We start from the raw sequence: 27922 nt of genomic DNA on the forward strand, positions 1-27922 counted from the left end.
ACAAGCCTCCATAATGTGGATAACTGCAATCAACAGTCAGATGGTCAGATCATTCACCCAACTAACATAAACTATTATATAATATAGTATTGATAAAATGACCTATCAACAAACTGGTAAAATATAAATTTCTCTGCATTCGATGACTACTTCTAAAAAAATAAATATTTCATGTTTGAGTAATTTGGCATTATAAACATAAAAACTGATTTGATTTGACTGATAAGGTAATACTGACGCACACAACTGTTATCGTAAAGTTCTGTCTCTGTGGGCCTCTAGGGTGTAGAGAGCCACAGAAATGGTTACGGCGGACTGGATTTGGCCCATGGGCCTTGAGTTTGACACATGCCATCATGTGCTACCAAAAGTAACAAACGAAAAAAACAACAACCAAAATATGTTTGGAGTTTAGCTAACAGACTTTGGAATGGGTACATTTTGTCCTTGCTAAACCTGCTGAAGAAGAACCAAACTAAATACTGTGAAACTCAAATAACTTACTGCATGAAGTTACAAATAACACTCAACTTTGTAACATATATCCCTAAATGGGGTGAAAGGAAAATTAGATATTCCTCCTCAAACAAAATCAGCTAGTGCCCCTTTTCAGAATGGTCAGGGGAAATATGTTACTAAATAATACAGTTAGCACTATTTCTATAGGAATTATCGTCAGTTCCATAACTTTCAAACATATGGGTGGAGAAAGTCCAGCCCCTTGGCTTAAAAACACCTTGTGTTTTTCAAGTGTCGTACAACAAGAGTGTACTGTAGATTTATGGGATATTTTAGGTTACGCATATGAGCCCGAAGAACATGGCAACAGCTGTTGCAACAACAGAAAACAGTTCATTCAGGACCTGTGTTCCATCAATGATTATCTTGATGTCTTTGGGTGGATGGAAAGGATCCTCTCTCCCAGTAATAAAGATTGTCATGGTTTCCAGATGCCCATCCTGCAAACACACCAAAAATAAAGAAATGAGGACGACTAAAAGAGTAAAAGAGTGCAGACCACTGCCAAAGCACAACAGTCTGAACAGTCTCTTTACTTTCTGAAACACTGGACAATTTACTGGCTAGATTACAACAAGAAGAGTTCTCAGTTTAATTGAATGTAGGTGTTACAATAAAGATCAAAGAGTCATCAACAAAGTCTTTGTTTCTCCCACTCTGGCATGCTGTTACTTCAATTTGAGCCCAAATTCAATAGATAAGAGGAGTCTATAGCAAGGAGAAGAAAACCATATCCAGTGCAATGTTGCATCTCAAACATAAAAAAGGTGTGTGGATGTTGCTCGTGTTAGTGCATCATATCTTCTTACCTGGTGTTCTTTCAAAAGATGCTCCACAGGTTCATCCAGGTAGATCATCAGAGCTTTAAGGACCACCTCTCTCTTGATGCTGATGTCAACAGTCTGAATAAGAACAATTACTTTTAATTAAAATCTAACTCACACCTACACAAAACAACTATTCAGCTATAAATCCCACGGAGTCTTCTCAGATACCTCGTCTCATCATCAGCTGACCCAGAACTTCCACTAGGCTGCACAGCAGAAATACAGCGCAACTGGTGGACGCTTTCCTGAAGGTAAAAGAGAAAACATTATTTAACACCGAGTAGTTTTAATTTTACAGTAACTACAAACTACACAGTGTAAACTATAACAGAATATTGCATTATATTCTTCTAAAATCTGAGTTGCTATACCCATGACATGAAATGCTAGATGCGAGTTGTCTTTGGGCCAGTTGTTTCAGACCATTGACGGGCTCAGTAAATAATCCTAACAAGTTGTGCACGACTTGTTACTGAGTGGGTGACTTTTCCTAACAAAGCTGGTTTTATCAATGATTCCTCGCTCATGCACTGAGACTAATATCTTATAAAAACCCTGCCCATATGAACTTCAGACGGTGGAATGCTGTTTGCGTTCAGATTTAACAACTTTATCAAAAAAATCAACTGGGTCTGTTAAACGACGACCCCGACACTAACAGCACAGTAATTATTTTTATCACATCGATGGTTAATGTAACCTTAAAATTATATTTTTTTAGCAAACTTTGTGACCGGATGCCAACAACCACGTTCCTGTTTTTAGTTTTCTACATTTGACTCATAATCTAGCTGTTTTTTGTTATTTTTTGTGCCATTTAATAAAAAAAAAAAAACATCTGTATGCCTTTTCATAATTGTCTGTTGTTGTCATCATTCTTTGTTAAATTAGGTCTCTCTTGTAAATGAGTCCTCGAGGCTCAATGGGATTGACCTGTCTAAACAAAGGTTGAATTCGTTTACTACGGAAACGAATGAAAAGTAATCACATTATACGTTTACCTTTCTTTGTTTACAATGACTGCAGACCCACATTTTGGAATCACATTTAATATATCTATGAAACGTCTGCAGTAAACTTTTACAAACATCACTTAGTATAGTTTGTAGATTTGATGTTTTATTTTATGAACGAGTTCACATTTGAGTCAGAACTTATTAGGTCTTATTTTAAAATAGATGTGTATTATGGTCATAATATAAGATTCATTTAGATAAAAACAAGCTAATAATTGATGTTAAATCAGTTTTTTGACCTTATACTTTACGGATTGGGCAAGTTTGAAAATGATTCATAAAAAGTAGAAAACAACTTAAATGATTTGTAGCTGTTATTTGCAAACACCAGTCCTTATCGTCTCCTGCCTTTATTTATTGTTCATTAATAATTTATTGTTCTTTTGTATCCAGAGCAAAGTGTTCAAATCCAAAAGACTGAACTTTTATATTAATTAGTCAAGCACTTAAACTCAACTCGTGATAAGTTCTTGTATTAGCATGTTTTGTTAAAATAAAACCAGATTTAAATGCTCTGTTTAACATTAAAGCATTCTTGAACTACGGCCAAAGAAAAGTTCAAAGTTTAGTGTTGGTTAAATCATGTCTAAAAGCACGAACACTATAAGAAGGAAGCAGTTTGTCTCTTGGAAGTATAAAAAAACAAGCAAATATGTAATTTTGTTTCGGGATGAGTTAATGTGTGCTGCAGTTTTCTTGTAGAGTAGTAAATCAGTCTTAAGTGATAAAAAAACAGCAACAGAGGTGTAAAGGTTGCAATGCCTGAGACAATGCAAAAATGAAAGTATAGCAGATCCTTTAAAAAAAATGAATAAATAAAATAGGGCAGATTTTGTTTCAGCGTCCCTGCATTAAATATGAAACCTCGGGTGGAACAAACCAAACCGTAAATGTTTTTTCACCAAGTGCGGTGACGGATGCCGTCATCCCTGAAACCTGCTCAGCTGTGGTTCGTTTGTAAAACCGTCCTGCTTCAAGTGACTCGGAGAAAAACCTTAAAACGACCTCGACCTCAAACCAAGCGTCCAGGTCACAGCTGCAGTTCACTTCTGGTAACGTGCGTTAAAGCATCAGCGTAGCAAGGCACCGCGTTTAAAACAGAGCAAAGGAGCCAAGACAGATGTAGGGATTTTCCAGCTGAGGTCAACATCTGCTCCCTCCGCTGCCTTTTCCCTTTCCTCCTCCTTTCACAAAATCCACATCAGATTTCCATATTTCTATGAAAAAAAATGCTGCAAATATGTTGCCAGATGTTTTCTAACCACTGGAAACTCAAGAAATCTTTTGCGGTAAGACAAAAAACAAAACAAAACGAAAACAGATTTTTATTTAAAAAATATTTTAATGCACCATTAATAAAGGGTCCAACGCATTAATACAAGAGAAATATTGCAAATAATATTAAAATCAACAAATTAAAAGGTAAAACAATAAAAAATAAACAAATGAAAGGTATGTACATGTTTTTTCCTCGTGTGGAGGAAAAGGAACAATATATTTACAGCTCGGATCAGTGTGTTTCTACGAGAAACAAACACCTCTACATTATTTACACCTCTTTTTTTTTTCCCTTTCGTCTTTTTGTCCTGTAAATCGAGTCGGTTTGTACGGAAAGGCTGTCGTATCAACAAGATTTATATTACACATTTCTTCTAGCTGGGAGAGAAGGAGGAAAATAAAAAAAAAAGGGGGGGGGGGTTAGTTAAAAAGTTTCAACGTTGAAGTTCAACTTTGGACGGCCACAGCCATTTGAAAACAGACTGGTCAGAGACACCCCCCAGTTTGAAGTGCACCATAAACCTGCTGAGGTTTGTTAAATCAGCAGGCGGTCAGTCAGACAGCTACACGGCAAACACATCCCTTTACCTTATAATCAACAATTAGGGAGGGATGCTTGGTACGAGATGGCTCCACACGCTCAGATAAAATAAATACTAATTAATTTTGGTAAAGACAGAAAAAAATACAACTAAACTTTTGAAGAAATCTGACCGTATCAAGCAAATGTGCCTTGTAGAAACATCTGTAGCACACAGAATAAACTATTTTAACTCTGAACACGCTGTTTACTGGGACCTGCAATAGTTTGGCGGTAAAATAAGGTTTGTGAAGAAGGATGTTGTTGATAATGTTTGAAAAAAAAAACATCCCGACATTAAAAAAAACACCACCACAAAGACATAATGGCAAAAGTAACTACACAGAACATTTTACTAAACGACAACTGCAGTCAACGTTTTGTTTTTGTCATGTGAATCACACAAAGTCGGAGGTTATGGCCAGAAAACGTTGTGAACGCAGCAAACAGAAGCTATTAAGTTGAAGTTAGCTAAAACCTGCAGAGAGCTGAAAATAATTTCCTAATACTGCTTTTACCAGCGCTTTGCTGAATTCACGTTTCCCCAGTTTCAAAGAAAGTGGTCCGTTCGAGAGTAAAGGAGTTAAAACCAAGCACATCGCAGCCCTGATGCGGGGCGAAGAAGTTGAACAGGCCGATTGATTTGTTGAACAGGTACCGAATAAACCTCCACGTAAATAAAACAAAAACAACAACTAACAACTAAAATAACACGTATCTAACATGAGGTGGTTGCAAATCAGGAACGTCCTCCTGATGGACAGGAGACGGTGAATCTGAGGATGATGGGGACACTACAACTCAAAGTACAGCTGATGAGGTCACTTTACTAACATCAACAGCAAGAATATTATTCTAATAACAAATAGAAATTAAATAAATTAAATAAAATAAAAAAAAAACAACCTTCACGTTTTGAAATCTTGCATAACCAAAACAATCTACCTGACAGAAACTTGCCGTCTTAAAATCACACTCTTAACGAGCGCTTTTAAAAACCCTGAATTTCTCTGATGATTCTGTGCGTTGAGTCGGGCGGGCGCAGGACGACACGGTGCGACCGCGCACGGGCTGAAGAGAATGCGACCTGTGTGTCGTCGTCGTCCTTGAACGAACGCATGTTGGCGTGGAAACACAAACGCCTTTGAAGCCAACTCGCCCGGGACCTCTTCAAGTCCAATACTGCCACAAAGTCCGAGGTTCGGGACCCCGTCCAAGGTTCACATACCAGAAAACACAACCCCAGCACACAGTGGCGTTCAGAACAGCCCGGTCAATGAAGAGTGTGCGTGAAAAGTGCAAGTGTGTGCGCGACACTGTTTCCTACTTTTTTGCGAGAACTACCGAGGCCATCCAGGAGGGAACCGGGGGTTTGGGGCGAGGCTTTGTTACGAGTTAAACTCAGAGGAGGCCGAAACAGCAAGAATCCGGCTCTGGCTGAACGTTGGCAAGTGAGAAAAAGAAGTGCTTTCACTAGTTGAGTGTCCCCCGGCAGTTCTCTGTTCCACACAGGCAGGGGATCTTGTTCTCCTCCAGAGGGAATTTGTAGTCGTAGGTAATCTCTTCATTGGCTGCGATAGGCTGCTTCGAGTAGATCACAATCTTCTTCTGGGACTCTATGGTTATTACCTTGGCGTAACAGTTCGGCTAAAAGAAAAACAAAAATGAAGCATTTAGAGGAGCAACATTATTCTGTTCTACACCCAGCGCTGACCGAAGCGTTTGGACTCACAGTGCAGCAGTGGTTGATGAAGCGGGAGAGGTTGCCACATTTTGTGGCGTCTATTATCGTGTCGTGGTCCACTCGGAACAAGTAGCTGCTCCCTATGCCCTGCTGAGCGTACCGCTTCTCTCGATTGTCAGCCACCATCTGGAAGCACACCAAACTTCATTAGTGAAACCAGAACAACGGTAAACAAATATCTGACAAGATGCGAACACGCTGCATTAACGGTCAGATGTTTCCTGGATTACGGACCATTATTATGCTCAGAGACGGACTAAACACAAAAATAAAACTTTTCTCTGAAGACTGAAAGGAACATCTGCATCAGTAACGCCGAACGTGTGAAATAATCACCAGTTTTACACAGAGACAGGAGTCGTACCTGTCTAATGTTCTGACCAACGTACTCGATGACCATCTCATCAGCAGCGATGGGCTCCATGGCGAACAGGCCCCACTCGTGGATTCTGCTGCGTCCAAACCGGAGCTTCTTCTTTCGGAACTGCGTGGACAAACAGGACTCGAATAAATCACTGAACGGCAAGAAACGTACAAACTGCATTTTAAGGGTTGGTGAACGGTTGTTAGAGCTGTCGCCTCTCAGTGAAAAGGTTGTTGGGTTAAATCCCGGCCCGGGACCTCTCTGGGTGGTTTGCATGTTCTCTCCGTGCATGCGTGGGTTTTCTCTGGGTATTCCGGTTTCGACCATAAACATGAAAGTTAGACTAATCTATCACTAATGGCCCTTTCCCATTAGTAACGGTACCGCACGGTTCAGTTCGACTCGGCACGGCTTTTCCTCGAGCAGTTATTCGTGGAACCAGACCCTTTTTCAGGACCCATTTCTCTGGGGTTCCAATCGTGTCGAACTGGCCCTAAAACACGACACCAGAACAATGTCGGTCACTGACTGGTCAGGGGGTGGAGTCACTGGTTGGTTGAGAAACTTTCACAACAACCCGATCCATGACTGGACTTATTTTTAAGATTTTAAAAACAATAATGACAACACTCCAGATAGATGGAGCTCCGCCGGCCCCCCTGGTCCTCTCCACTGGAGCCCCCTGAGGCCGGGCAGGGCGTCATCTCCACAGCTCCGAGCTCTGCTGGTCACCGCGGAGGATCCTCCGTGCTGCCGACCCGCAGGAGGCCGGATTTTTAAAAACATTTTATGTATAAAAAAAATACATGTATTTTTTTTAATCGGTGAAAATAAAAAAATAAATTGTGCCAACTTTATCATGAAATCCTGTTTTCACTTTTATGACTTAATTAAATAACTTGTTAAAGTTAACTCAGCTGAAAAATCATAAAAAGACAAAATTATTGGATCTCGCAGGAATCCAACATTTTTCAGTCAGGTCATCTGGACGGTTTCTTTCTTTATACCTGGATTATTGAGCATGGACTTTGTTGTTTTCAACCAGTTTGACAAGACTGTCAACAAGGAAGAGGGCCGGCAATGGAGGAGGGGGCGTACCAAAGAGACCATCTAATCACAAGCAGAACTGGCTTGTTCCACTTTGGAGTAAGCTGTTGGGGGAAGAATCAGTTTTGTTGTGTGTTTCTTTGACTGATGAAGCCTTCTGGATGGAAGGTGAAACGTTTCAGCACAAAAAAATAAACTGTCCAGATGACCTGACTGAAAAATGTTGGATTGTACACCTGGATTATTGAGCATGGACTTTGTTGATCTCTCAGGAATATTTCCCTCAAATATGTTTAAAGAAGAGCTACAACCTTTAGTTCAACTTTATTCTAACCCTCAATGTACAAATCACAAAACAAGAATTAAACTTTAAAGCAAAGCTAAAATAAAAAAAAAAAATGTGAACAAGAAACAAAACCACACATCTAAACTGAACCTGTTTCAGTGACGTTAATTTGTGAACTCTGAACCCGCCCACTAGAACCATTACTGAAAGTATAATGGAAGCACAACTCATACTGTGCCGAGCCCAGTCGAACCATGCTGTACCGGTACTAATGGTACTAATGGAAATGAGGCACAAGTTGTCCTTAAGTGTGAGTGAGCGAGTGAATGGTTGTCTAATTTGTCTCCATGTGTCCCTGTGATGGACTGGAGACCTGTCCAGGGTGTCCCATCTCTCACAGTGGAAAATTATTAAAAGTTTTAGGACCCCATAAAGAAGTGTGCGTGCACTGCTACGATGGCAGCAGAATAAAAGCTGAGCGTACCTTCAGTTGATTGAGTTTAAGTAGGTCAGAGTCCAAGACCGCCGTGGTTCCAATGACCGTGAGGAGGCGGCGCTGCTCTGAACGCCTCTCTGATAGCACTCGATTAGCGCCCTGTTGGGAAAGACGCACAAAAGAGCTTTAGAGAAGGTCACTGGGATAAGAACAGCTTATCACATGGCACCGAGTTCAAGGTGAATAATTCAGACGTGCACCATGGCCATCAAGTCATTCTAGTGTTTGAAGTTCATTTCGACTGCAGACTGAAACAAGACAGGAAGTGATTTATGCAACTGTGGAAGGAAGTTATCACTTCATTTCTACAAGTTAACCCAACTTCATTTAGTAACAGCGTCATAAACATTCTGTCAAACTTTAACACACATTTATTGTACTTAATATCAACCACTGAAAATACTAATCAGCAGGATAATATGAACAATGACATGATAACATACTCTATATTTAACTCAAGATTACAAACTATTTAATTTAATCAACTAAATACACAAATATATGAAATACGAAAATGTTTAGTATTCAATTATTACCGATATAACACCTAGAATCAATCATCTGTTCTGTGGCGTATCTTGGACAACTACTACTGAAGTGTAACGGAGTAGCACCTTAAAGAAACTGGTCACTTTTGTTTATTTAGGCAGCTAAAATGTGGCTCTATTAAATCTTATGTTGCACAAAATCAAACTTAAACAAGACAAGCTAAAAACAACAAGTGGGGTAATAAATTAAAACCTTGCTGGCACATTATTTGCCAATGAACAATAATAGATTTGCTGTATAGACACAAATGTGTGTGAGTGTAAAACATGTTTTAAACTAAACGTGTCAGACCAAACTTGACATAAAAACAAACCATCCCGCCCGCCAGCAGTCAAACCAAAGAAAACAAAACTGTTGAATATGACTAAACCGTTAAAACTTCTCCTAAAAATAAATCAAGCTAAAATTGGACATGACACACAAATGGCTGATTGATAGATGAGCTGCAAGATTGGCATGGGATTTTAATTTAAAATAAATTATTTTAAATTATTTAGCACCTGCTGAACCTTTGTGCAGCCTACACTGCATGATAAACTTCCTCCTGCAGCTGATCAGCTGATCTTGTGCAGAGCGGAGAAGTGGGCGTGGCCAAGCGCACTTGCAGATGGCAAAGAACGGAGGAGGCAGGGAGCTGAGATCATGGCATTCTGTGCTCTTTTAGAGCGTATACTCATATTCCTACTTTGCAGTTTTTCACTTGTTGCGGGGCTTCAGGGTACGGATCCCCCGCGATAAACGAGGGACTACTGTATATGGTTGAAATTAATAAATGTGGGATGCAAAATTTATAAATATGTGGGATAAAAAGATGAGGAAATAAGAATATCCCATGATAATTGTTTATGATGTTTAACTGAAATATCAGAAGCAGTGGCTCCTAATGAAGCATTTCAAACTTCTGCCATCACCTAGAATTATTTTTGCTAATGTAAAATGCAGATTAGATCATCATATTAAAATATAAACATTTCTCATAACAATTATTTTAAAATATTTACAACTTGCTCTGAAGACAACACCGACCACAAAGACGGCTGCAAAAAGAAGCCTCAACAAACTTCATCGCATTAACTGTAAGAGTTTTTTTTTGCAATTTCTGACGTGAAACAGCATTTGGCAGAAAAATGTTGCAAACAAACTTCAGCTGCAGAAACAGCCGACGCGTCTACGGCTTCCTAAAAACGCTTGTCAGAGTAACGTGACGTCTGGCTGTGGAAACATTCGTGCACGTCATTCAGACATGATGCAAAACTGGTTTTTGCCTTTTAGACAGAGTAAGACTTGCAACCTTCCATTTTTCATTCGTTCAGACCTTTTTAATCATTAAACCATTTGTCAGGCCGGAGAGGATTTAACGCAACACCATAAATCTGGTTAGACTTAATAAGAAATACAAATAAATTAGTGGCAGTAATTTACTACTAAGATAAAAAGTTTAGTTTTATATTCAGTTTTAGTTTGCTAAGAAAAGGATCAGATTGTACGAAGCTGCATTCAAACAGCTGTTAAAACTGTCTGTGAAAAGCCAAATTACTTTATTAATGTAAATTATTGTATCCCAGCAGTAAAATGGGATTGAAATAACATTCAAATGTTCTGAAACAGAAGGACTAAATCCAAACTGAACACCGGAAATTATTTTTTAACAAAACCTTGCAGGCAAATTAAAAACACTTTACCGTTGTAAACGTCAGATCATCAGATAACTGAGAAAATTGGTTATTTATTGTTAAAGCTGAACTCTATATTTAATCAGCAAAGTGAATCTTTTCTTAAAAATGTTCATGTTTTTGGGCTAACATCTGAACAAATGGTTAGAAAAGCAGATATGAGCACATCCGCTTTGTTATTAAATAAATAGAAAATGAATTCCTGAAAAACTATTATTGTTGAAATAAACACTGTAGAATGATCATGTGGATTTTTCCCCCTTGACAACCCAAATAATAAAAGTTTATTAGTATTTCTTACAGAGGTGTCGACATTCTCAGCTTCTCGAATGACCTGCTCGGGTAGATCCAGGTCCAGGTACACGTCCTTCTCCTTGCGGCTGATGGCGTAGTAGCCCTCGCTCCTGGCGCATCCGGTCACGTGCTCTCGAAGCTGCCCACCCGAACTCTTCTTTTTATGACGAGGGTTCGGCAAATTTGTTAGTGCAGCTCGTGAGTCAAGGACAAATATAAATCAAATTAAACAATGAAACCCATCTAGCATATTTATATTAGTAATTATTCCGGCCAAGTTAAAAGTATGGATAAATAAACAGTCATTAAAAGGATATCGGTATGATTGACCCAGTGAGTGTCATTGAGCCAGTCAGAGCTGTGGTCGTCCTGCAACAGCTTCTCGTAAGTCTTCTTCAGATACGTCAGATCTTCACCGTCCAGACCCGCGTTCCAGATGTCGTACAGAATGGTCATCTGCTCAAACTCACTGCGGTTGTCAAATTTTACAGGAGGCGGTTCAGGTGCTGGAACAGGCTTGAGCCCGCGCTGGGACGACGTCACCCCGGCCTCCTGCAGAAAGAGCCGCTCGCTCTTCCTCACTTCTTCTACCACGTCGTTCTCGGTGTCCGTGCTGGAGAGCTCTCCAGACTCCAGCTCCTCCACGTCCACGTCCTCTTCCAAGTCTGAATCCTGTGGGAAACAAAAGTCACGCACAAAAAATGTGTCAGGTTTCTGATCAATTTAAAGAGTTACTCACATCTTTTACAAACCACAACACAGACACGGTCATACAGAAGGCACCAATGAAGAGAATAATTTAGTTAACCGACAACAGCGTCAAAAGTCAATTGCAATATTAATTTACATATTACCGGTAGTCCCTCGCTACTTCGTGGTTGGACTTTTGTGGACTCGCTCAGTTTTTCAACGATTGTCAATTTTAATATTGCTCACGTGATTGGGACGGTACGGGATAAAAACTTAAAGGAAAAAAAAATACTTCTGACAGTCACCGCCATTTTGTAGTTTTCTTTCAGTAAGTCTACACTGTAAGGCCAGTCAAAGAACTACACTACCCAGAAGCCAACAGTGCTTCCGGCTGCTGCTTTCTGCCGAAACGGAGGAAAAGTTCTGATCCGATCCAAACCTGATTAAAAAGTTTGGTCCTTATTCATTAGTCACATCGACTTCAGTGTTCAGTGGATGCAGAGAGCCGTACGGAACAGACCGGGAATTGGACCAGAACTACCGTATTTTCTGGCGTATAAGTCGCAGTTTTTCGCAGCATATTTGTCAGTCCTGCAACTTATACGCCGAAGCGACTTAAATAATTTTTTTTCCCATATTCATAACGCAATTTTTGACTGATGCATTAAATTTCTAGGAACTGCAACAGTGAGTCCTCCCGTGCGCGCTCGCTTCACTCAGCTGGTGCAGGCGGAGGAACGCCGGAGAGCTAGCGGCTCCGGTTGTGAGGGATGGATGGCGCTGCCCAGGTGAAATGTTTTGACCATTAAATAAACGTGACAGGTCAGCGGTAACGCATAATAATTGTGACTTACATACCGAAGCGATTTATATAATGTTTTTTCCTCTTCGTGATATTTTTTTACTGATGCGACTTATACTCCGGAGCGACTTGTACGCCGGAAAATACAGTACTTCCAGCCTCATTGGTCAATCTGAGTGATGCTTGTCAGCCCAAGAAGCGCCTCGAGCAGGGAGGCGTTACTTGGAGGTCCGGTGTCTTCTCCAGAGCTCGCCCGGACTTTTTTCATCCGGATCCATCTGGATTATTTGGACTCGATCGGGACTGTCGTGTTGTTTTGTGCCGACTCTCCAAAAAGCATCTGGTGCTCAACGGCTGTAGAGCCGATTAGAACTGGACCAGAACTGGACCAAGGCTGGTGAGTTCAGAGTTCTCACATTAAATGTTGCTGTACTGTACACTACATATACATGTTGCTAAAATTACATCGGTTTAAGAGTTCAGAACATTACATGAGTGTGGGAAGGGTTTATAAAGCCTTAAAATATACAAATAATAAAATATAATATTCCTACTATCGCGGGGGTGTGTGGAACGTAACCCCTCCAATAACCGAGGGACTACAGTATTTAAACAATCACCAAAAACATGCATACGAGCAATATTTGGACGTTTGCCAAATTCTAACATAAATTTGTTATTGAAAGATTCAAATGTTTTGACCTATACTAGAAAAAAAAGTTGCATTTTGAAAAATAAGAGGTTCATCATGCCACAGCATCACCTTCTGTTTGTACTGATGTATTCACGTAAAATGATTCTAAGCTTAAAATAACACCATCGATCCAAGTAACAAGAAAAGTACAAGTATTTCTAGGAAGGTCTGAGGGAAAGAAACTGGCTGGAACTCAAACAACAATAAATTTATGTTAAATGAATCAATAACGTTAATGCAGAGAACTGTTGAAGCTTATTTCTGTCAGGCATCTGTCAGCTCCTCCGAAAACATTCCTCTAGCAACTACAAACGAGAAATGTAAAAATGTTCTAAAAGCTATCTATATATTCCACATTTCCTTGCATAATATTGCAAAGATTACCACAAGATCACCATTATGGAAAGATAACTACAGACTCGGTGACAAATCGCCGAGTGCGAAGCAACAATTATGGTTAACACATTCCTCTCCATCTACAGGAAGCCACCCACCTCTGGTTTGTGTTTCCTCTTCTTCTTGCCTGGTTGTTCCTTTTGTTTTTTTGTATAATGAGGCTCCAGGTTCTCTTTGTCTTTTCTCTTCCTCTTTTCGCCCTTATTATGTTCGAGTTCGAAACCTCTCCCAACGAGGTGATTCTTCTTTGGTGATGGAGCTACAGCTGCCACCTGGCTCAGATCATCCGAATCACACAACTCTCCCACTGAAGACAAGGACTCCACAGTCTCTTTGGACGGTACTGCCTCTCCAATAACCTCCTCTGGTGCCTCTAGGACCCCAGACATAGAGTTGAGGTCTGTTGAGTGTAGGATAGAAGAATCTTGTCTGGAGGTCTTTTTGGTACTGGATGGGGCTACAAGCACAGGAGGTTTGCAGTAGTTGTGCTCTAATAGGACAATAACACCCCCTGGACTCATGAGCAAAGCCAGGGCTTCTTGGGAGAAGAGATCTCCTTCGATCTTCTGCTCCTCTGCCTCATCAGACGTCTCGGTCTCCTCAGAGTCCCCAGCATCAGGGTCCATTTTTAAGGCGATGTCAGCCAACACAGACAGGTCGGTTGTTGAAGCAGAGGCCAGCTGCAGGAGACTGGAGGCTCCCACCTGCTCCCTGAGTCTCAGCTTCTGCTCACTTTTTATCTCCTCCTCATCATCCTCTCTGAGGGAGTGACACGAAGAGGCAGAAATGCTCGAAGTCCGAGGTCTGCCTCTGGACCGTTTGTTGACAGGTAGTGGTGCAGGGACCTCCTCAAAGGCCATCCTACACATAGAAGCATGGTCTAATGGCAAGTTCTGCACAGTGCGACAAACCCTAATCGGAGGGACAGGTGATTTAGGAGAGTCTTTGCCTGCTCCCCGTTTTCCAGGGGATTTGACCGGAGTGGTCTGGGAGGAAATAAGAGCTGCCTTTTTAACATCCTCGGAACCTTGAAGTCTTCCAGGTGGGGGAACGATGAGGGCGTTGCCTTCGCCTGGTTTTGAGGCGAAAGGGAGAAGTTGAATTCCTTGACTGGGACGAGTCGAGGCGGGTGGTGCAGCACTGACAGCAGAGTCCGGAGGCTTGGCGGAGGGGACGTAAGGTTCACCTGCAGCGTGTAATGAAGGCGGTGACAGTGGAGCAGCTGGCAATTGTGTTTTGCCTTCATTCTCATCTGTGGAAAACGAGACGGTCTTTCTACGTTTCTTCAGAGGTGGCACAAAAACATTAGGGGATGAAGGGCGCGGGCACGGTGGAGATGGAAGGTGCTTAGTTGGTGCTGCTGGTAGATCCGTCTTGTCCTTCGCAACACCTGGGGGGATGAGACAGATTTGAAAAACTGATCTAAACTTGTGTGCAAACCAAGGGGATTTGGTAATGAAGATAAAAATTTCTAACCTTTTCTGATGTCCACCTTTGAAACAGCAGTTGCAATATTTTCCCTAAAATAAACAGAACATTTGGCCACATAAAAAAAACATAATAAAACATATAAACATATAATAGTCAAATATGACACAATGCATTCCCCAGAACAGCTCCCACCACAGGTCATGATCAAAGGTGAGGTGGATTTGTCAAACCTGTCATCTTCTTTCTCGGTTATGCTGTCCATGGTCGACTCATCCAGGGAGTCGGACCCTGCACTTTCAGCTTGCAGCTCTCCCTCCTCCTCCTCAGAAGAGGAAGATGATGCTGAAGAAGAAGAGCCTCCAGAGGATGAAGAGAGGCTCTCATCATCACTGTCACTACTGAGGCCTTCATCTGGAGACACACAAACACACACATTATTCGACTCATGACGTTAAAGTAAACAGAACTGAAATACCACGGGATATTTTACCATCAGACTCCTTCTCGCTCTCTTCTTCCTCATCCTCCTACAAATTAAAAAAAAAAAAGTTTGTTTGTATAAATAAAAATTAAAATTAGTGAAATGCTGCCATCTAGCTAAAAACTATAGCAACGTTATTCGTATCAAACTTCTGAACAGTTCAAGACAAAAAGCACACATTTTTATTAACTTAAGGATTAAAAAATATTTATTTTGTACAAAGCTAAGACTTAATCTTATAAACAATTTTCAAAAGGTTTTCCCAAGATTCCTTTGGACAGTAATAAATTACAATCAGCTCATAATACACTAAGCTTATTTAAAACATTTAGTGACGTTATAAAATAAAACAGAAATGAAGTTGTGTACCTTTTCAGTGGAGGAACCATCAGAGGTTTCCTCTCCTCCGCTGTCGAGCTCCCAAGGTTTACGAGTTCTTGGTTTCTTCTTCCTCCTCTTGTTGTCCCTGTCAGCTCCACGCCGGTCTACGTCTGGTCTCCTCCCATCTGCAGCTGGAACCAGACGCTCAACTCAACTTTATTTATATCACACATTTTAAAAACAGCAGCGAAACACAATGTGCATAAAAATAAACAAACCAAAAAAAAAAAAAGAGCATAAAAGTAAAATTAATTGAATTTGGAAAAAACAGAACTGTGTTAACAGGCACAAACAGATGATAAATGCATAAAACACTGACTGTCACTGGCTTCAAACAGGCAAATATGGTTATTAATTTTACTCATTTTATTTTTAACATGGTCCAAACAAACCTTCATCGTCTTCATCAGGTGGAGTTGACGGTCGAGGCCTCTTCATGTCCGCCTGGTCAAGCTCCAGAGGTTCTTTCCTTTTCACCTGGACGAATGGACATCAACTATTTTTGTCAATTAATAATTATTAAATGCGAGTCCAATCTTTGCATTGTTAGGAGCTACAATAAACTAATACAACAATCTCTGTCAAAATAAAACAAAATACTAGCAGACAAAATTATAAATGTTAGAATAAGTGACGATAAACTTCTAAAATACTTTTTCTTAATTATGTTGAATTTGAATCTACAAACAACTTGTCTCAAAGTCTTAATACACCTCAACCTAAAAGGCAGGTGAGAAACGACAAAACACTAAAATTGTGAAATGAAGATGTTGACTTTTAAACCCTTAAGAGACTAAATTTAAAGTTTGCAGATGTGCGACTCGCTCACCTTGAAGGAAGGCAATCGAAGTGCTCCCCGGAGGGAAAAGCCCTCCACGCCTCCACTCTTGGCCCAATCCACAAGAGACATGAGAGGTTCCCGTGGCCGGTTGACCTTTTCCTCTTTTTTCTCATCATCCCGTAAAGCAGACACTCCTCTTACCATTGTCTGGAAAGGCTGAAAAGGGGATTTTAAAATTAAAAAGTTAAAAACAACATTTATAATCTCTAGGAGTGGTTTTACATTTAATATAAGTTTAACATCAGGTAGTTGTTTTTAGGTAGATGAAAACTACAAGACAAATTAAAATAACCTTTGATGTAAAAAAAAATAGAGTCACCGTGATACCATTACACTGAAATAAAATTAATGTTTAATGAAAGCGTCCTTCACCTTGGCCTTGGTCTCCTTTCTTTCCCACCACTCGTCAAAAGTGGCGAAGGCCACGTTTTCCACCATTTTACGGTTCATGTCTCTCTGCATGATGTTCTTCATCTCCTCAATCAGAGCAGCCAGGACCAGCTGCACCGTCGCCTCGTGTGGATTCTCAGCCAACATGGGAATCTGCTCCCCGGGAGCTCTGTACTCATTTTCATCCCCCGTCAGCATGGTGCCGTAACCAGGCGGGGGCATGTAAGACTGGTAGTGTGGAGGTAAGACGTGTGGTGGCCAGCCAGGGTGGGGAGGAGGAATGCCAGGGTGTGGTATTTGACTACTGTGGGGGTCGTGGTAGGGATAGGACATATGGGGGGACAAGTACCTGTGGTCTTGGTCATATTGAGCACTAGCCCCACTGCCTTCTTGGTCCATGTAGGGGTGGTGAGGTGGGGGCATTGAGTGAAGGTGATAGGACGTGTAATCTGCAGTTGCAGCCTCACCTGGACCTGGGGTGCCGTTGGATGAAGACATGCGCATCTGCTGTAAGCGACTTAGCATGTGAGTCTGCATTTGAAAGGACATTGGGGTTCCACCGCTGTACTGGTTCATCAGCTCCACTGAAGTGGCGTAATCATACATGTGGTGGGGCATCGGAGGAGGATACTCGGGGTGCAGCTCCATGTGAGAAAGAGGAGGAATCCCTGGCGGAGGTGGGGGCTGAAGGGAGTAACCAGGGGGAGGAGGTAAATGAGGAGGGTAGGAGGGTATTTGGGGGTGCATGGAAGTGCCAAAGTGCTGTGAAGAGTCTGAAATGGGTGGCGGAGAGGATGAGGGGTCTGCTGTCTGTGTTAATGCAGCCTGGGAGGAGGATGGTGAGGATCCTGAGGCGACTGATGGTTGATGGGTCGTCACTGTCGTTATAGCCGTCGCCTCCTCCTCCTCCTCCTCTGAGATCTCCATGTCTTCTCCAGAAGAATGCGGGGAGGCCTGACAAAACAGTGATTATGGTTTGAAGTTAGTAAACCACATGTGTTTGTGCACATTCCATTGTGATAGGCGTATTTAGATAACGCACTTGCACATTAAAATAAATTAAAACGCTTAAATTTCGACAAATTTGTTACCAACATATGTGTACAAGAGATGCTGACCAGCCAATAACTTCTATTTTTTTTTGTGTAAAATACAAGTTTATATCATTTTTGTGGCTGTTTTAACATCATGTCCACAAGATGGCAATACTTCAAATAACTAAATAAACAAAATGTAGAAATCATGGCAGCTGAAGGTTGAAAAAAAAATTATTGGCCAATACGTATTTTTCATTCAACAAAACTGAACAATGATAGCCTGAGATGAATGGACATTTAACAACTCTTACAACCCGTACACCTAAAGGAATATAAAGTAGAGCATTCTCATTTAAAAACCTAAATTGTTGGATAAATGAAGATGCTAATGCTGTAGCATCTTCATTTTCCTACTCGTTTAGTTTGTACACGCATGGTCGATTGCCAGTTTTTAAAGGTGGCTAAAATCAGCTGATTAAAATCAATCAAAGGATCTTTTGGTCAATTAGATTTGATTTTTCATTGATGACAGTACGGTTGTGGGACTTGCATAACGCGCAGTACGTACAACATAAACATTTGGGGCAATAAATTACAAGGCAGGTGATTGCAGCTATTCTGTTAAATCTTTTTTTTCCATTTGTGCACTGACGACCACATTTCTGTTTTAGTGCATAAAATGTAATTATTCACGAGGCCTGTCACGATAACAAATGTTGCTGGGCGATGGTCTCAGAAATTATTGCGATAAACAATAATATTGTTTGAAATTTGACAATAATTAGTAATTATTGTCAAATTTAAGAAGAAATGTTGATTAATTTTTGTGTGTAGTACCTTTTCTGGATGGCAGTATAAGACAGTTTGAACCGATGGATGGATAGCGAGGGAGCGAACATCGTGTCTCTTTAAGAAAAAATGGGAGGGAGGCCCCTTGACATGACATGGGCTGTCTCTCGTTCCTGTTTTTCGGTTCTCAAAATGACGAACGCTCGGTGTGGTTTGAGCTCTTTAGCATAGCATTTTTCACACAAAGTTTAAAATAAAATAAAAAAATCAGTAAACAAGTTCTCAGCTTATTTTTTGCAGCGAAAAACAACTTTTTACACGAAGGCACGGGTTTCAACCGTGAATTTTTGAGCTTCGAGAAGACGGAGGTTTTCCCCCGGGCCTGTTAGCTTAGCTCGTAGCTTAGCTTCTTTTAACGATCCAAAAACGCAATTTTGGATTGTTAAAATGGATTTAAAGAGAAACGAGAAAGAGAGGCGTCAGTGAGGAGCACCGGAGCCTTTTGTCATCCAGTGTCTTCAGTAGAAAGAGAGACACGAAGAAATGATAAAGCCGATAAATGAAAATGAGGTTGATAATTTAAATTTATCATGCGATTAACTGATTTATTATTTATCGCGACAGGCCCAATATTCCGTTTACAAAAGCATTTCTACCTGACTCTGTCCGTTAAAGGGTGGCGTGTGCGCTCCTGTCCTGCTCTCTGCATCAACAGAACCAGTCTGAGAAGACTCTTGTTGTGACGTTCCAGTCCCACCAAGGCTGACCTGTGGTTGAGGTTCTTCTTGAGGTAAGACAAGAGGAGAAAAGGTGGAGGGGGGCTGTGTGGCTGCTGTAGGTACAGTCGGGCTTTTACTACCCTCTCCTCCTTTTCCCCGTTTCCTTCTTCTGTGGTCATCTCTGTCCCTTTCCTCTTTCTTCCTGTGGTCTTCCTCCCCATCATCTCTCATGTGCTCCTGCTCATCCATTATTTCACCAGGCTCACCTCTTTGATCTGCTTCATCTCCTCCCCTGCCCTTCTGCTTCTCTTCTTTCCTGTCTTCCTCATCTTCCTCGTCAGAGGCAAGAAAAGAAAATTTAGCTTTTTGCTCTTTTAGGAGCATCTCGATTCGAGAGTCCAGGCTGCTGCTGTGGTAGACGAACGGTAAACTCTCGTTTGTGGCATCGGGCTCTGGAGACGAGTCCCTGTGAGGGGGCGGTGGGGAGTTGGAGGAAGAAGAAAGATGGTGAGGAAGGGAGGCTGACGAAGGAGAGTTAGAGGAGGAAGTGATGGTAGGGTGAATGGGAGAAGAAGGAGGGGGTGTTTTGGGTGGGGCAGGTGGAGTGCTGGGATGGCGTTTGGGCTTTGTCCATTGGTCCTCGGGGGCGGGACTGTCCTGGTTGAAATCCAGTGTTCCTAAAGTGTCAGCTACAGCTGCTGCAATAACGGAAGCTGGTGGGAGTGGTGGTGGTGGTGGAGGGGGAGGTGGAGGCAGAGCACTGTGATGATCAGCATGGTAGTCTTTGTCAGAGCCCGCTGAGGGCAGAGAACCCCTCTCTGCTAGGCTTGTGCCCCCCGACCGTGTTGAAATGTCCAATCCCTGAGGAGGGGTTGGGGCAGATTCTTTGGAGGAGTAGGCAGAGGGAGGAGACATGCTGTTAGAGGATGACCGATAAGAGTTCGAATTGTATCTGGGGTCAGAACTATTGGAGTAATCACTGTCTCTGTCCCGTTCTCTGTCTCGGTCGTGGCTGCTTTTTCTGCGACTGCTGCTGCCGTGGTGATTGTGAGAATGGTGGTGGTTCCTGTGCCTCTGGTGACTGTGGTCACTTGACCGGGAGCCCAGGCTGTCTCGCCGGTAACTCCTGTCTTCCCTGCGCTCTGAATGGTGGTGGGAGTGATGAGAATGGTACTTTGAAGAAGAGTTTGTGTCCTGCTGGTGATGGAAAGATGACCTTCTAGAACCAATCCCCCCAGGCCCATACCTGCCCCCTGAGTCTCTTTCACGGTCTCTTTCCCTGTCTGACATTAAAGGATGATCAAACTGGTTGGAAATAGGTGGGGGAGGCATTGCAGAGTGATGTGCTATATGTGGCCCAGGTCCTCCAAGATTAGGGTAAGGGGGATAACAAGGTGGCTCATTGAGACGGTATGACGGGGGGTATCCCGGGCGGCATCGATGGTACACTGAAGGGTCCTGTTCATCAGGGTAACGAGATACTTTGTATCCTCCAACAGAGGATGAGACTGCAGAAGATGAAGAGGAAGACGGCAACATGTCTTGGGGAGGATAGCCACTGTCCAAAGAGCTTGTGTTGAAGCCAGTATGCCTGCACGAAAGAGATGAGTTAGAATAAATTATTACACAGTTGACAAATACACAACTATGGGTCAGAGCTTCCTGAAGATAGTGCCTCCAATAGGGATGATCACATGACTGCCTGATTCAAAAGCTTGTTGGCGGGCAGAAAAACAACACACACTTTTTATACAGGATCACAAATGAAAATTATGCAATCCTACGTTGTAGTTGGACGCGCAAATGAGTGAGAAACGATATAGAATTTCCTCGCATTGTATGCCGAGCAAAAACTAAAATAAGTTAAAAAATAAGTGGCTCTCTGCGATCAACAGAAAGGGCTGAATCCAGAATAACGAGGACCACGTCTGTGGCGTTTATTTCCATCAGGCAAATTTGGTTAATAGATTTAAGGCAGATCTTCTGTGAACCGTCTCCTTTATGCATGCACAGCTCACACTGTCCTCAATACATGTTGATCTGAACTGATATAAAAACAAGTCTCAGGATGTGTAACCTATTTACACTAGGGAAGACCTGGAGAACAGCTCAGAACAACAGAAAATGAGCCTGTTGGATTTATTTGACTATTATCAATCTGACTAATTTACAGGAAATTGAGATTTCCCGTTTGTGGTGATCCAGAGTTGTTCAATGCGCGTGTCACTGGGGGTACAACAAGAGAAACTTGTAAAATTATGATTACATTTGACACTTGCTGTATTATATTTCTAGCGATTTGTAGACAGACCTTCAGCAACTCTCTTGAGAACAAATGTAAAGATTTGATCAGATTCTACTAAATGTCAATGTAATCGGCCTCTATCAATGGCAGCAGTCAATAAAAGATAACCAGTTAACCAGAAAATAACTAAACAAAGTGAGGTGAGCTTTTTTTTTCCATCAAGTATTTTGATCTTATTTGATTAAAATACACCAATATTACATTTGTATTTTATCTTGTGGCATCAGATATCACTGTATCACCCATCCTTCATGCCAAGTAACTGCAGCAGTTAAATTCCAGCTTCTAATCAAATTTAATCAAAACAGATGAAAGTTATGCAAACAAAAATACTCAATTTACAACAGTGTTTCCCCTACAATTATACAAGCAGGGTGCCCCGCCCTGTCAACAGAACCGAGCGCCCTGCCTACACAGCCAAACTGTCTCCCACACCCGGGTCGACAAGTGCCGGCACTAACGTAGCGCTGAGCTAGCAGAGTGCAATACAGGAGAGCTAGCTAAAAAGCTACAGAGGTAGCGCTCCGTTTCCCTCACACTGATACACCCCCCCCCCGTCAACAAAAAATTAGATGAGTGTCCTGCCAAGGCAAGTAATCTAGGGGAAACACTGCTCAACAATACACTAAAGATTGTTCTTTATTTTATTTGAAGTATAACCCACCTGTTGCTGGTGTATCCTGAGTCTTGTGAGAAAGGAGTCCCAGATCTGGAGCTGTAAGGTGTTCCTCCACCTTGAGACGAAGCAGAGGAGGTTGGGGTGAAGGGGCCAGCTTTGGAGGAGGGGGGAGTGTCTATACGCTGATCACTGAAGCTGGTGTCGACAGAACATGGTGTGACACTTCCCGATGTAAGAGCCTGTACCCCTGCTGCTAAAACTGCAAGCTCACTGGAAAGTCTCCGCCTGATCTCCGACTGCTATGAAGAAAGAACGTTTACATAACACGTTGAAAATTTAAGCAAGTATACTTTGCTCACAAATTGATGTTGATTGATTTTAATGAGACACTGCCAAACACGACATATCAGTTCAGTGGAAGTCTTGACATAAATAAATTTAAATATATATTTAATCAGACCTAAAATAAAAATGTTAGCTTTATTAATTTAATCCCAGGTTAATTTTGTTGGCAAAAAGGATTGTGACAGATACAAACAAATAAAATAAATATGTATTAATTATTAAACTGTAAATTACTGCTAACTGAGATATTTAAACAGCTGTCATACCGTGTCAGGCTGAGGCTGTGTTGGAGTCTGAGACTGAACCCGGTCTGCCAAAGCCTTTCCTCCCAGAGGCACAGTCTGAGGAGTGTAGGACCCATTCACTATCAGGTCATAATACTTCTGCCTTTGTTGACCTGGAAGAAAAAGCAAAAAAACAAATGTTTTATTACTTTAGTTTAGGTTTAGAGGCAGTTAGGAGCTAGGAACATGATTTTCAGAGTATACATGAAAGCCATTAGCACAAATGAACTAGATGACACACTGTTTCTCTCTATATTTTTCTGCAAACTACAGCATAATAATAAAAGCATAATTTGTTCGTTTCTCAACAATTTAAATTTTAAAAAAGGTGTAGGTTGTGCTTATTTCAGGTTTGCATGTTAGCAAAGTGTTAAAACTGCTGTCAAACATATTCCAGACACAAGTATACCATCTTGTTTTATTGACCTTACAGATTAAAGATGCCTCAAATGTAGTGTCTTAGCTTACCTTTTATATCCAGCTGAGCGTGAATTATGTTACCCATGACAGAGGTATTGTGCAGGTGCTTGACTGTGTCCTTTGCTCCTCTGGTGCTGGTGAATAACACCCTGGCCAGACCCAAGTGCTTTCTGGTTTTGGGATGAAACAGGATTTCCATTTCCTCCACCTCTCCAAACTTGGCACACATTTCTGCCAAGAAGGGCTCCTTGATGTTGTCATTGAGTCTAGCAAAGGTTACCTCTTTGAGGGGTATGGGACCCACATAGAATTCATCAAGCTGTGGAAAAAACAAGCCAAGGTCAGCTGTAGTCAATGCAAAAAAGAAAAAACACACACAAAAACAAACAAAAAAAGCTGAGCCACTTCTGATTGGTCTTTGTAACAAGAGTAACAGCATTTGTTCACAAAAACATATTTTTAATCCAATAATAAAAAATCTATGTTTGAAAAGGCATTAGGTAAATTTTAGCATTATAATAATAAAAATAAATAAAAACTAGTTTGCAACTGGCCACATACGATAACATTGCATGGCTATTTATGGAGAATACTACAAGAAAACTTGTTGCAAATCAACAAAATAAATTGTGTAATTACTATAAATGTAACTAAACAAGTATTTTAAAAAGTATTGGTACTTCATTTGATGAGTACATTCCAGTAATGAAGCAGACCCTGCTATTTCTTAATGAATAAACTATTACTTTGTGTCCTTGTTTACATTATCAGAACAAGCTGCTGCACTTGATTATGTCAGCTTCTCTACGGCTGCAGCGCTACGGACTGCATGACACTTGCACTAAAATTCCATACACACTTTGAAACTTCTTGTGTAGTCTGTAACTACATCATTCCATATGATGTTGCAAAGTAACATAAAACGTCATCTCCATCTAGTTATTTACCAGTTAGAGTTTCTTGTTTTCTCATTCTCAATTTTGGGGGGAATTTCTTTTCACCCACAGAATTTGGAAATCCATTTAAATCACATGTGACTGTGTACCTGAGATAGATTTATTAAAAATTAAACTTTAATTCATACAAGACAGCTTTATTAGTAAATATTTGGGGTCATAGTGAGTTGGATATTATCTGAAATTATTACCATGAATGTAACTGTTGTTCTGCCAAAATATGTTTTATTGTTAAGTAAAAGACGGATATTCACTTAAAAGTTGAAAACGATGGGGATTTGAACAAACTTAATTAAATTAGCTCTTAAACAGCAAGCAATAGTATAAAGACCAGCAGTACTCACCTTAAATTTTGGCACTGGTAGAGACAGGTCACTATACCTGGACCATAGTCTTCGGGGTCTGGGATCTCGGAGATCTCCCACAGGAGGAAATCCAGAGTCCTGGAACAAAACAAATAGGTTGCAGGTCAAAAACACGTGATGAGAGAATATGCACATCATAAATAAAAACTGGACTCACTGGCACACTGAAATGCACTCCATCATATCTGTAAATCTTCTGCGTAACTCTCCTGATGGCTGGGTCCTGGACGAGTTTGTAGCTTTTCCATTGCAAACTGACAGCTTTTTGTGTTTCTATCCCACTGTCTGGATCCATCCTACAACTGAGCAAATCAAATTATTACAAGCAATGCAGGAAAAACAAACAAAAATCGCGACAAACTAAAACAATTAAACTGGTGTCACTATTTGGTAGCTAGTATAAGCGAAATAAAGACAAATGTGACATGTTGCATTAATATTTACTTATCAAATTAAGACATTCTGGATGCTAGCAGTAGGCATCCGGTGAGAAAACGTAATGAAAAGATGAGCTGCGTCACATCATTAGGCATCGAATTAACTTTTGAACACACTCTGTGATAATGATAAATGTCTGATTTCGAGAAGATTAATTTTAGCATTTTTTTATATATCGTCGGTCTCGGTTAAGCGGCTGCTTGCTGTCAAAACAATGACTACCGTTACGTCACTCAATGATCAAACCGTTCAGCTAGCATCCTGCTGCTAGGCGAAGCTAAACGGCACCAACAAAATATAAATAATTTGAGTCCGTTAGCGTCGAGAAAAAATGTATGTCAAATGCAGCTAATTCGCGTTTCAAAAACGTTTCTCAAAACCAGCATTACAAGTTGTTATAGTCTAGTATGACGTTAACCGATATAAAATTAGTTGTCTGCTCGTTTTAGCCAAAGCAAGTTGACGCTACCTTTAGGCTAATGCTAACTAGCAAGTTAGTTTACATTCTGATCTTGTTGACCTTCCACCACCACGCATCGTATTTACCGCTATCATCTATGTTGGGCGCATGTTTTCGAAGCGTTACCTAGTAATTCTGGCTTCGGTTGACCAACATTAAGACCCCACCTCTTGGAGATCCTAGTACGCGCTCAGCCGAAAGTAGCAACCCGCCGCTACAGTGTAGGCAGCTACAGCCAGGCCCGCGCGACGATCAAGAAAAACACTGGGACAACCTCCAGAAACAGAGCACCCCGACGCAGACTTAAAGCAAAACCGCCGAGCTACAACGACACTGCTACCATTCTGATAGTCAGTCGAGACAGCGACGAACCACTTGAAGCAACGAAGTCATCGTTTTCTCTGTAAAATCCAGATATTGTTGAGAGAGCGGCCATCGCGAAACCAACCTGAAAGCCTCGCCTGCTCTCCATCAGTATACGCTGTAACGCAAACACAACCTGCGGTTTCTCACCATCACTTTCGTCACTTGGAAGATTTAACAAATAAAATATTGACGTCATTACATAATTATTAAACACCAAATTTTAATCAAACAAACAAAAACATATTAATTATGTTAAAATTATGTGTATTAAAAAAGTTAAATTTTGTACTATAAAATGCGCGAATCTGCTAGTATTATTTCAAGTCTTTGAAACGTCACTAGACCGCCCCCTACAGGCTGAGTTTTTAAAACAATGCTATTTTTTTTTTTACACAATTTTATTTATAATTTTACATTTATCAAAGTGTTTTTTTAAATAATACATTTTCACCGTCACTGAAATACGCTGACAATGTACAAAACTTAAACACGTTTTAACAAACATTAATTTATGAAACAATTCCTAGACATTTGAAATAAATTCAAGTGGACAGAATTATGAATATTTTTTACAATCACTATTAAAAATAGTTGGGATTAAGAAAAAAGATCACAATTGTCCAATAAACCCCATTACAAGTGATCTTTCCTTAAAATCCTTCATGACCTAACTTCACACTAAAACTGTCACCAAAATAGACCTGACTGAAAATTGTTGGATTATATACCTGGATTATTGAGCATGGACTTTTTAGTCAGCAAAATAGTATCATTGATTGACAACAAACTAAATTAAGCTACAATTTATTACTGAACTGGACGTATTAAATACTTTTAAGCACTTCAAACAAAATAAGTTGTTTTCCACAGTCATCTTCATCGTTGCAGCTTGAAAACATGTAAATCAATTCAACAAAGTTGTACTAAACATTTAAAACCAGACCACAACTCAGAAATTTCTTAAGCATCTTTTGGTAATACAAAAACTTTACATTTTAGTTAAATGACTAAGTAAATCAGGGGTTTGCAACTTGCGAGCATGTGGCTCTTTGTAGCTTTAATCAATAATGCAATGAAAATAGATGTTTATGTTCATAACCACAATACAAAAGGCAATTTTTGTCAGTTTTCTAATGCAAAGTGTGACTAAAATGTTTATGGCAATAAACAAAACAGCTCAGTTTGCTGCAGTAATTTGTCCTTTAGCCTCTCCATTAATCCACATCAAAACTGAGCAGTTTAACACATTTCAGGGAAGTTGCTGATGGATCAAAGAGTATTTTAGTACATATTCCTATACCACAAGACATTAATAAAGTGCATTTGCCATAAATATGGCAAATCTTGATAGTTTGACGTACCTTTGATTTAAAAAATAACTAAATGAGGGTCTTTATTTGAAAACAAAATTGAGTAAAGCAATTAAAATTTTCAACATGGCCTAAGTTTTTATGTTTATTCCAATTAGGATGCCAGTGATCATTTTAATTTCTATTACATATATATTTTCACAAAAACAGACACGCACAGGCTTTCATAGTTTATTAATGTTATAAAAGGAACAAGAAATACAAAATATTTCCTCACCCTTTCCTATCAAGTTCGGCCTTTTTGTAAAAATATCAAAAAATGAACATTAATTTGAGCCCTTAACGAGATCAGCAAATTAAAAGGGAGGAAAGGGGTGGAAAACATTCTGATTAGAAAAGTTGCACACCCCAGGACTGAACGGTCTTCGTGTTGTCCTCAGGTTTGAACGTTCAGTCTCACAATCATTACTCTGTGAAACCGTTAGAGGCCAGACAGGATCAGTGGGTCCATTACAGCGTGACCAGAAACAAGCCCGAGTAACTCAATCAGTTGTGGGACCGCTGACACGACAGACGAGTTAAAATTAGCTGAAACCTCCTCCCACTCCGGCCTCCTTTAGCCACTAACTCCAGGAGGTCTGGGTTAACCCACGACAAACTTTGTTTTTTAAACACAGTACATTTGTATCACTATTAACCAGCAATATGTGGAAACATACCATGAAAGACG

The 27922-nt window shown here is 40.6% G+C and overlaps 1 protein-coding gene across 1 annotated transcript; it reads right to left on the reverse strand.

The window, feature by feature from the left end:
* Positions 1-4313: 4313 nt before the first annotated feature.
* On the reverse strand, positions 4314-26007 carry setd1a (SET domain containing 1A, histone lysine methyltransferase). The gene is made up of 21 exons (XM_037689221.1): positions 25965-26007; positions 24776-24920; positions 24598-24696; positions 23346-23616; positions 22860-22990; positions 22294-22547; positions 19262-20915; positions 16762-17733; positions 16378-16545; positions 15941-16025; positions 15537-15679; positions 15177-15213; positions 14917-15097; positions 14732-14775; positions 13354-14645; positions 10991-11345; positions 10681-10862; positions 8146-8256; positions 6329-6448; positions 5953-6090; positions 4314-5867 (listed from the first exon to the last, which is right to left on the reverse strand). Exons 2-21 carry the CDS (start codon positions 24911-24913, stop codon positions 5694-5696), a joined length of 6549 nt encoding a protein of 2182 aa, XP_037545149.1. The 5' UTR covers positions 24914-24920; positions 25965-26007; the 3' UTR covers positions 4314-5693.
* Between the last annotated feature and the right edge of the window lie 1915 nt (positions 26008-27922).

The sequence above is a fragment of the Nematolebias whitei genome, chromosome 15 (genome assembly GCF_014905685.2).
Source record: "Nematolebias whitei isolate Nwh7 chromosome 15, NemWhi1, whole genome shotgun sequence".
Lineage (NCBI taxonomy): Eukaryota > Metazoa > Chordata > Actinopteri > Cyprinodontiformes > Rivulidae > Nematolebias > Nematolebias whitei.

What these genes read in the sequence shown, in the direction of transcription:
- setd1a (XM_037689221.1), bottom strand. Translation starts at nt 24,913, where the DNA reads ATGGATCCAGACAGTGGGATAGAAACACAAAAAGCTGTCAGTTTGCAA. An exon ending in TACCAGTGCCAAAATTTAAG is followed by an intron (nt 23,617 to 24,597) that starts GTGAGTACTGCT and finishes TTTTTTCCACAG; the next exon opens with CTTGATGAATTCTATGTGGG. An exon ending in CTGAGAATGTCGACACCTCT is followed by an intron (nt 8,257 to 10,680) that starts GTAAGAAATACT and finishes CTTTCCCAACAG; the next exon opens with GGCGCTAATCGAGTGCTATC.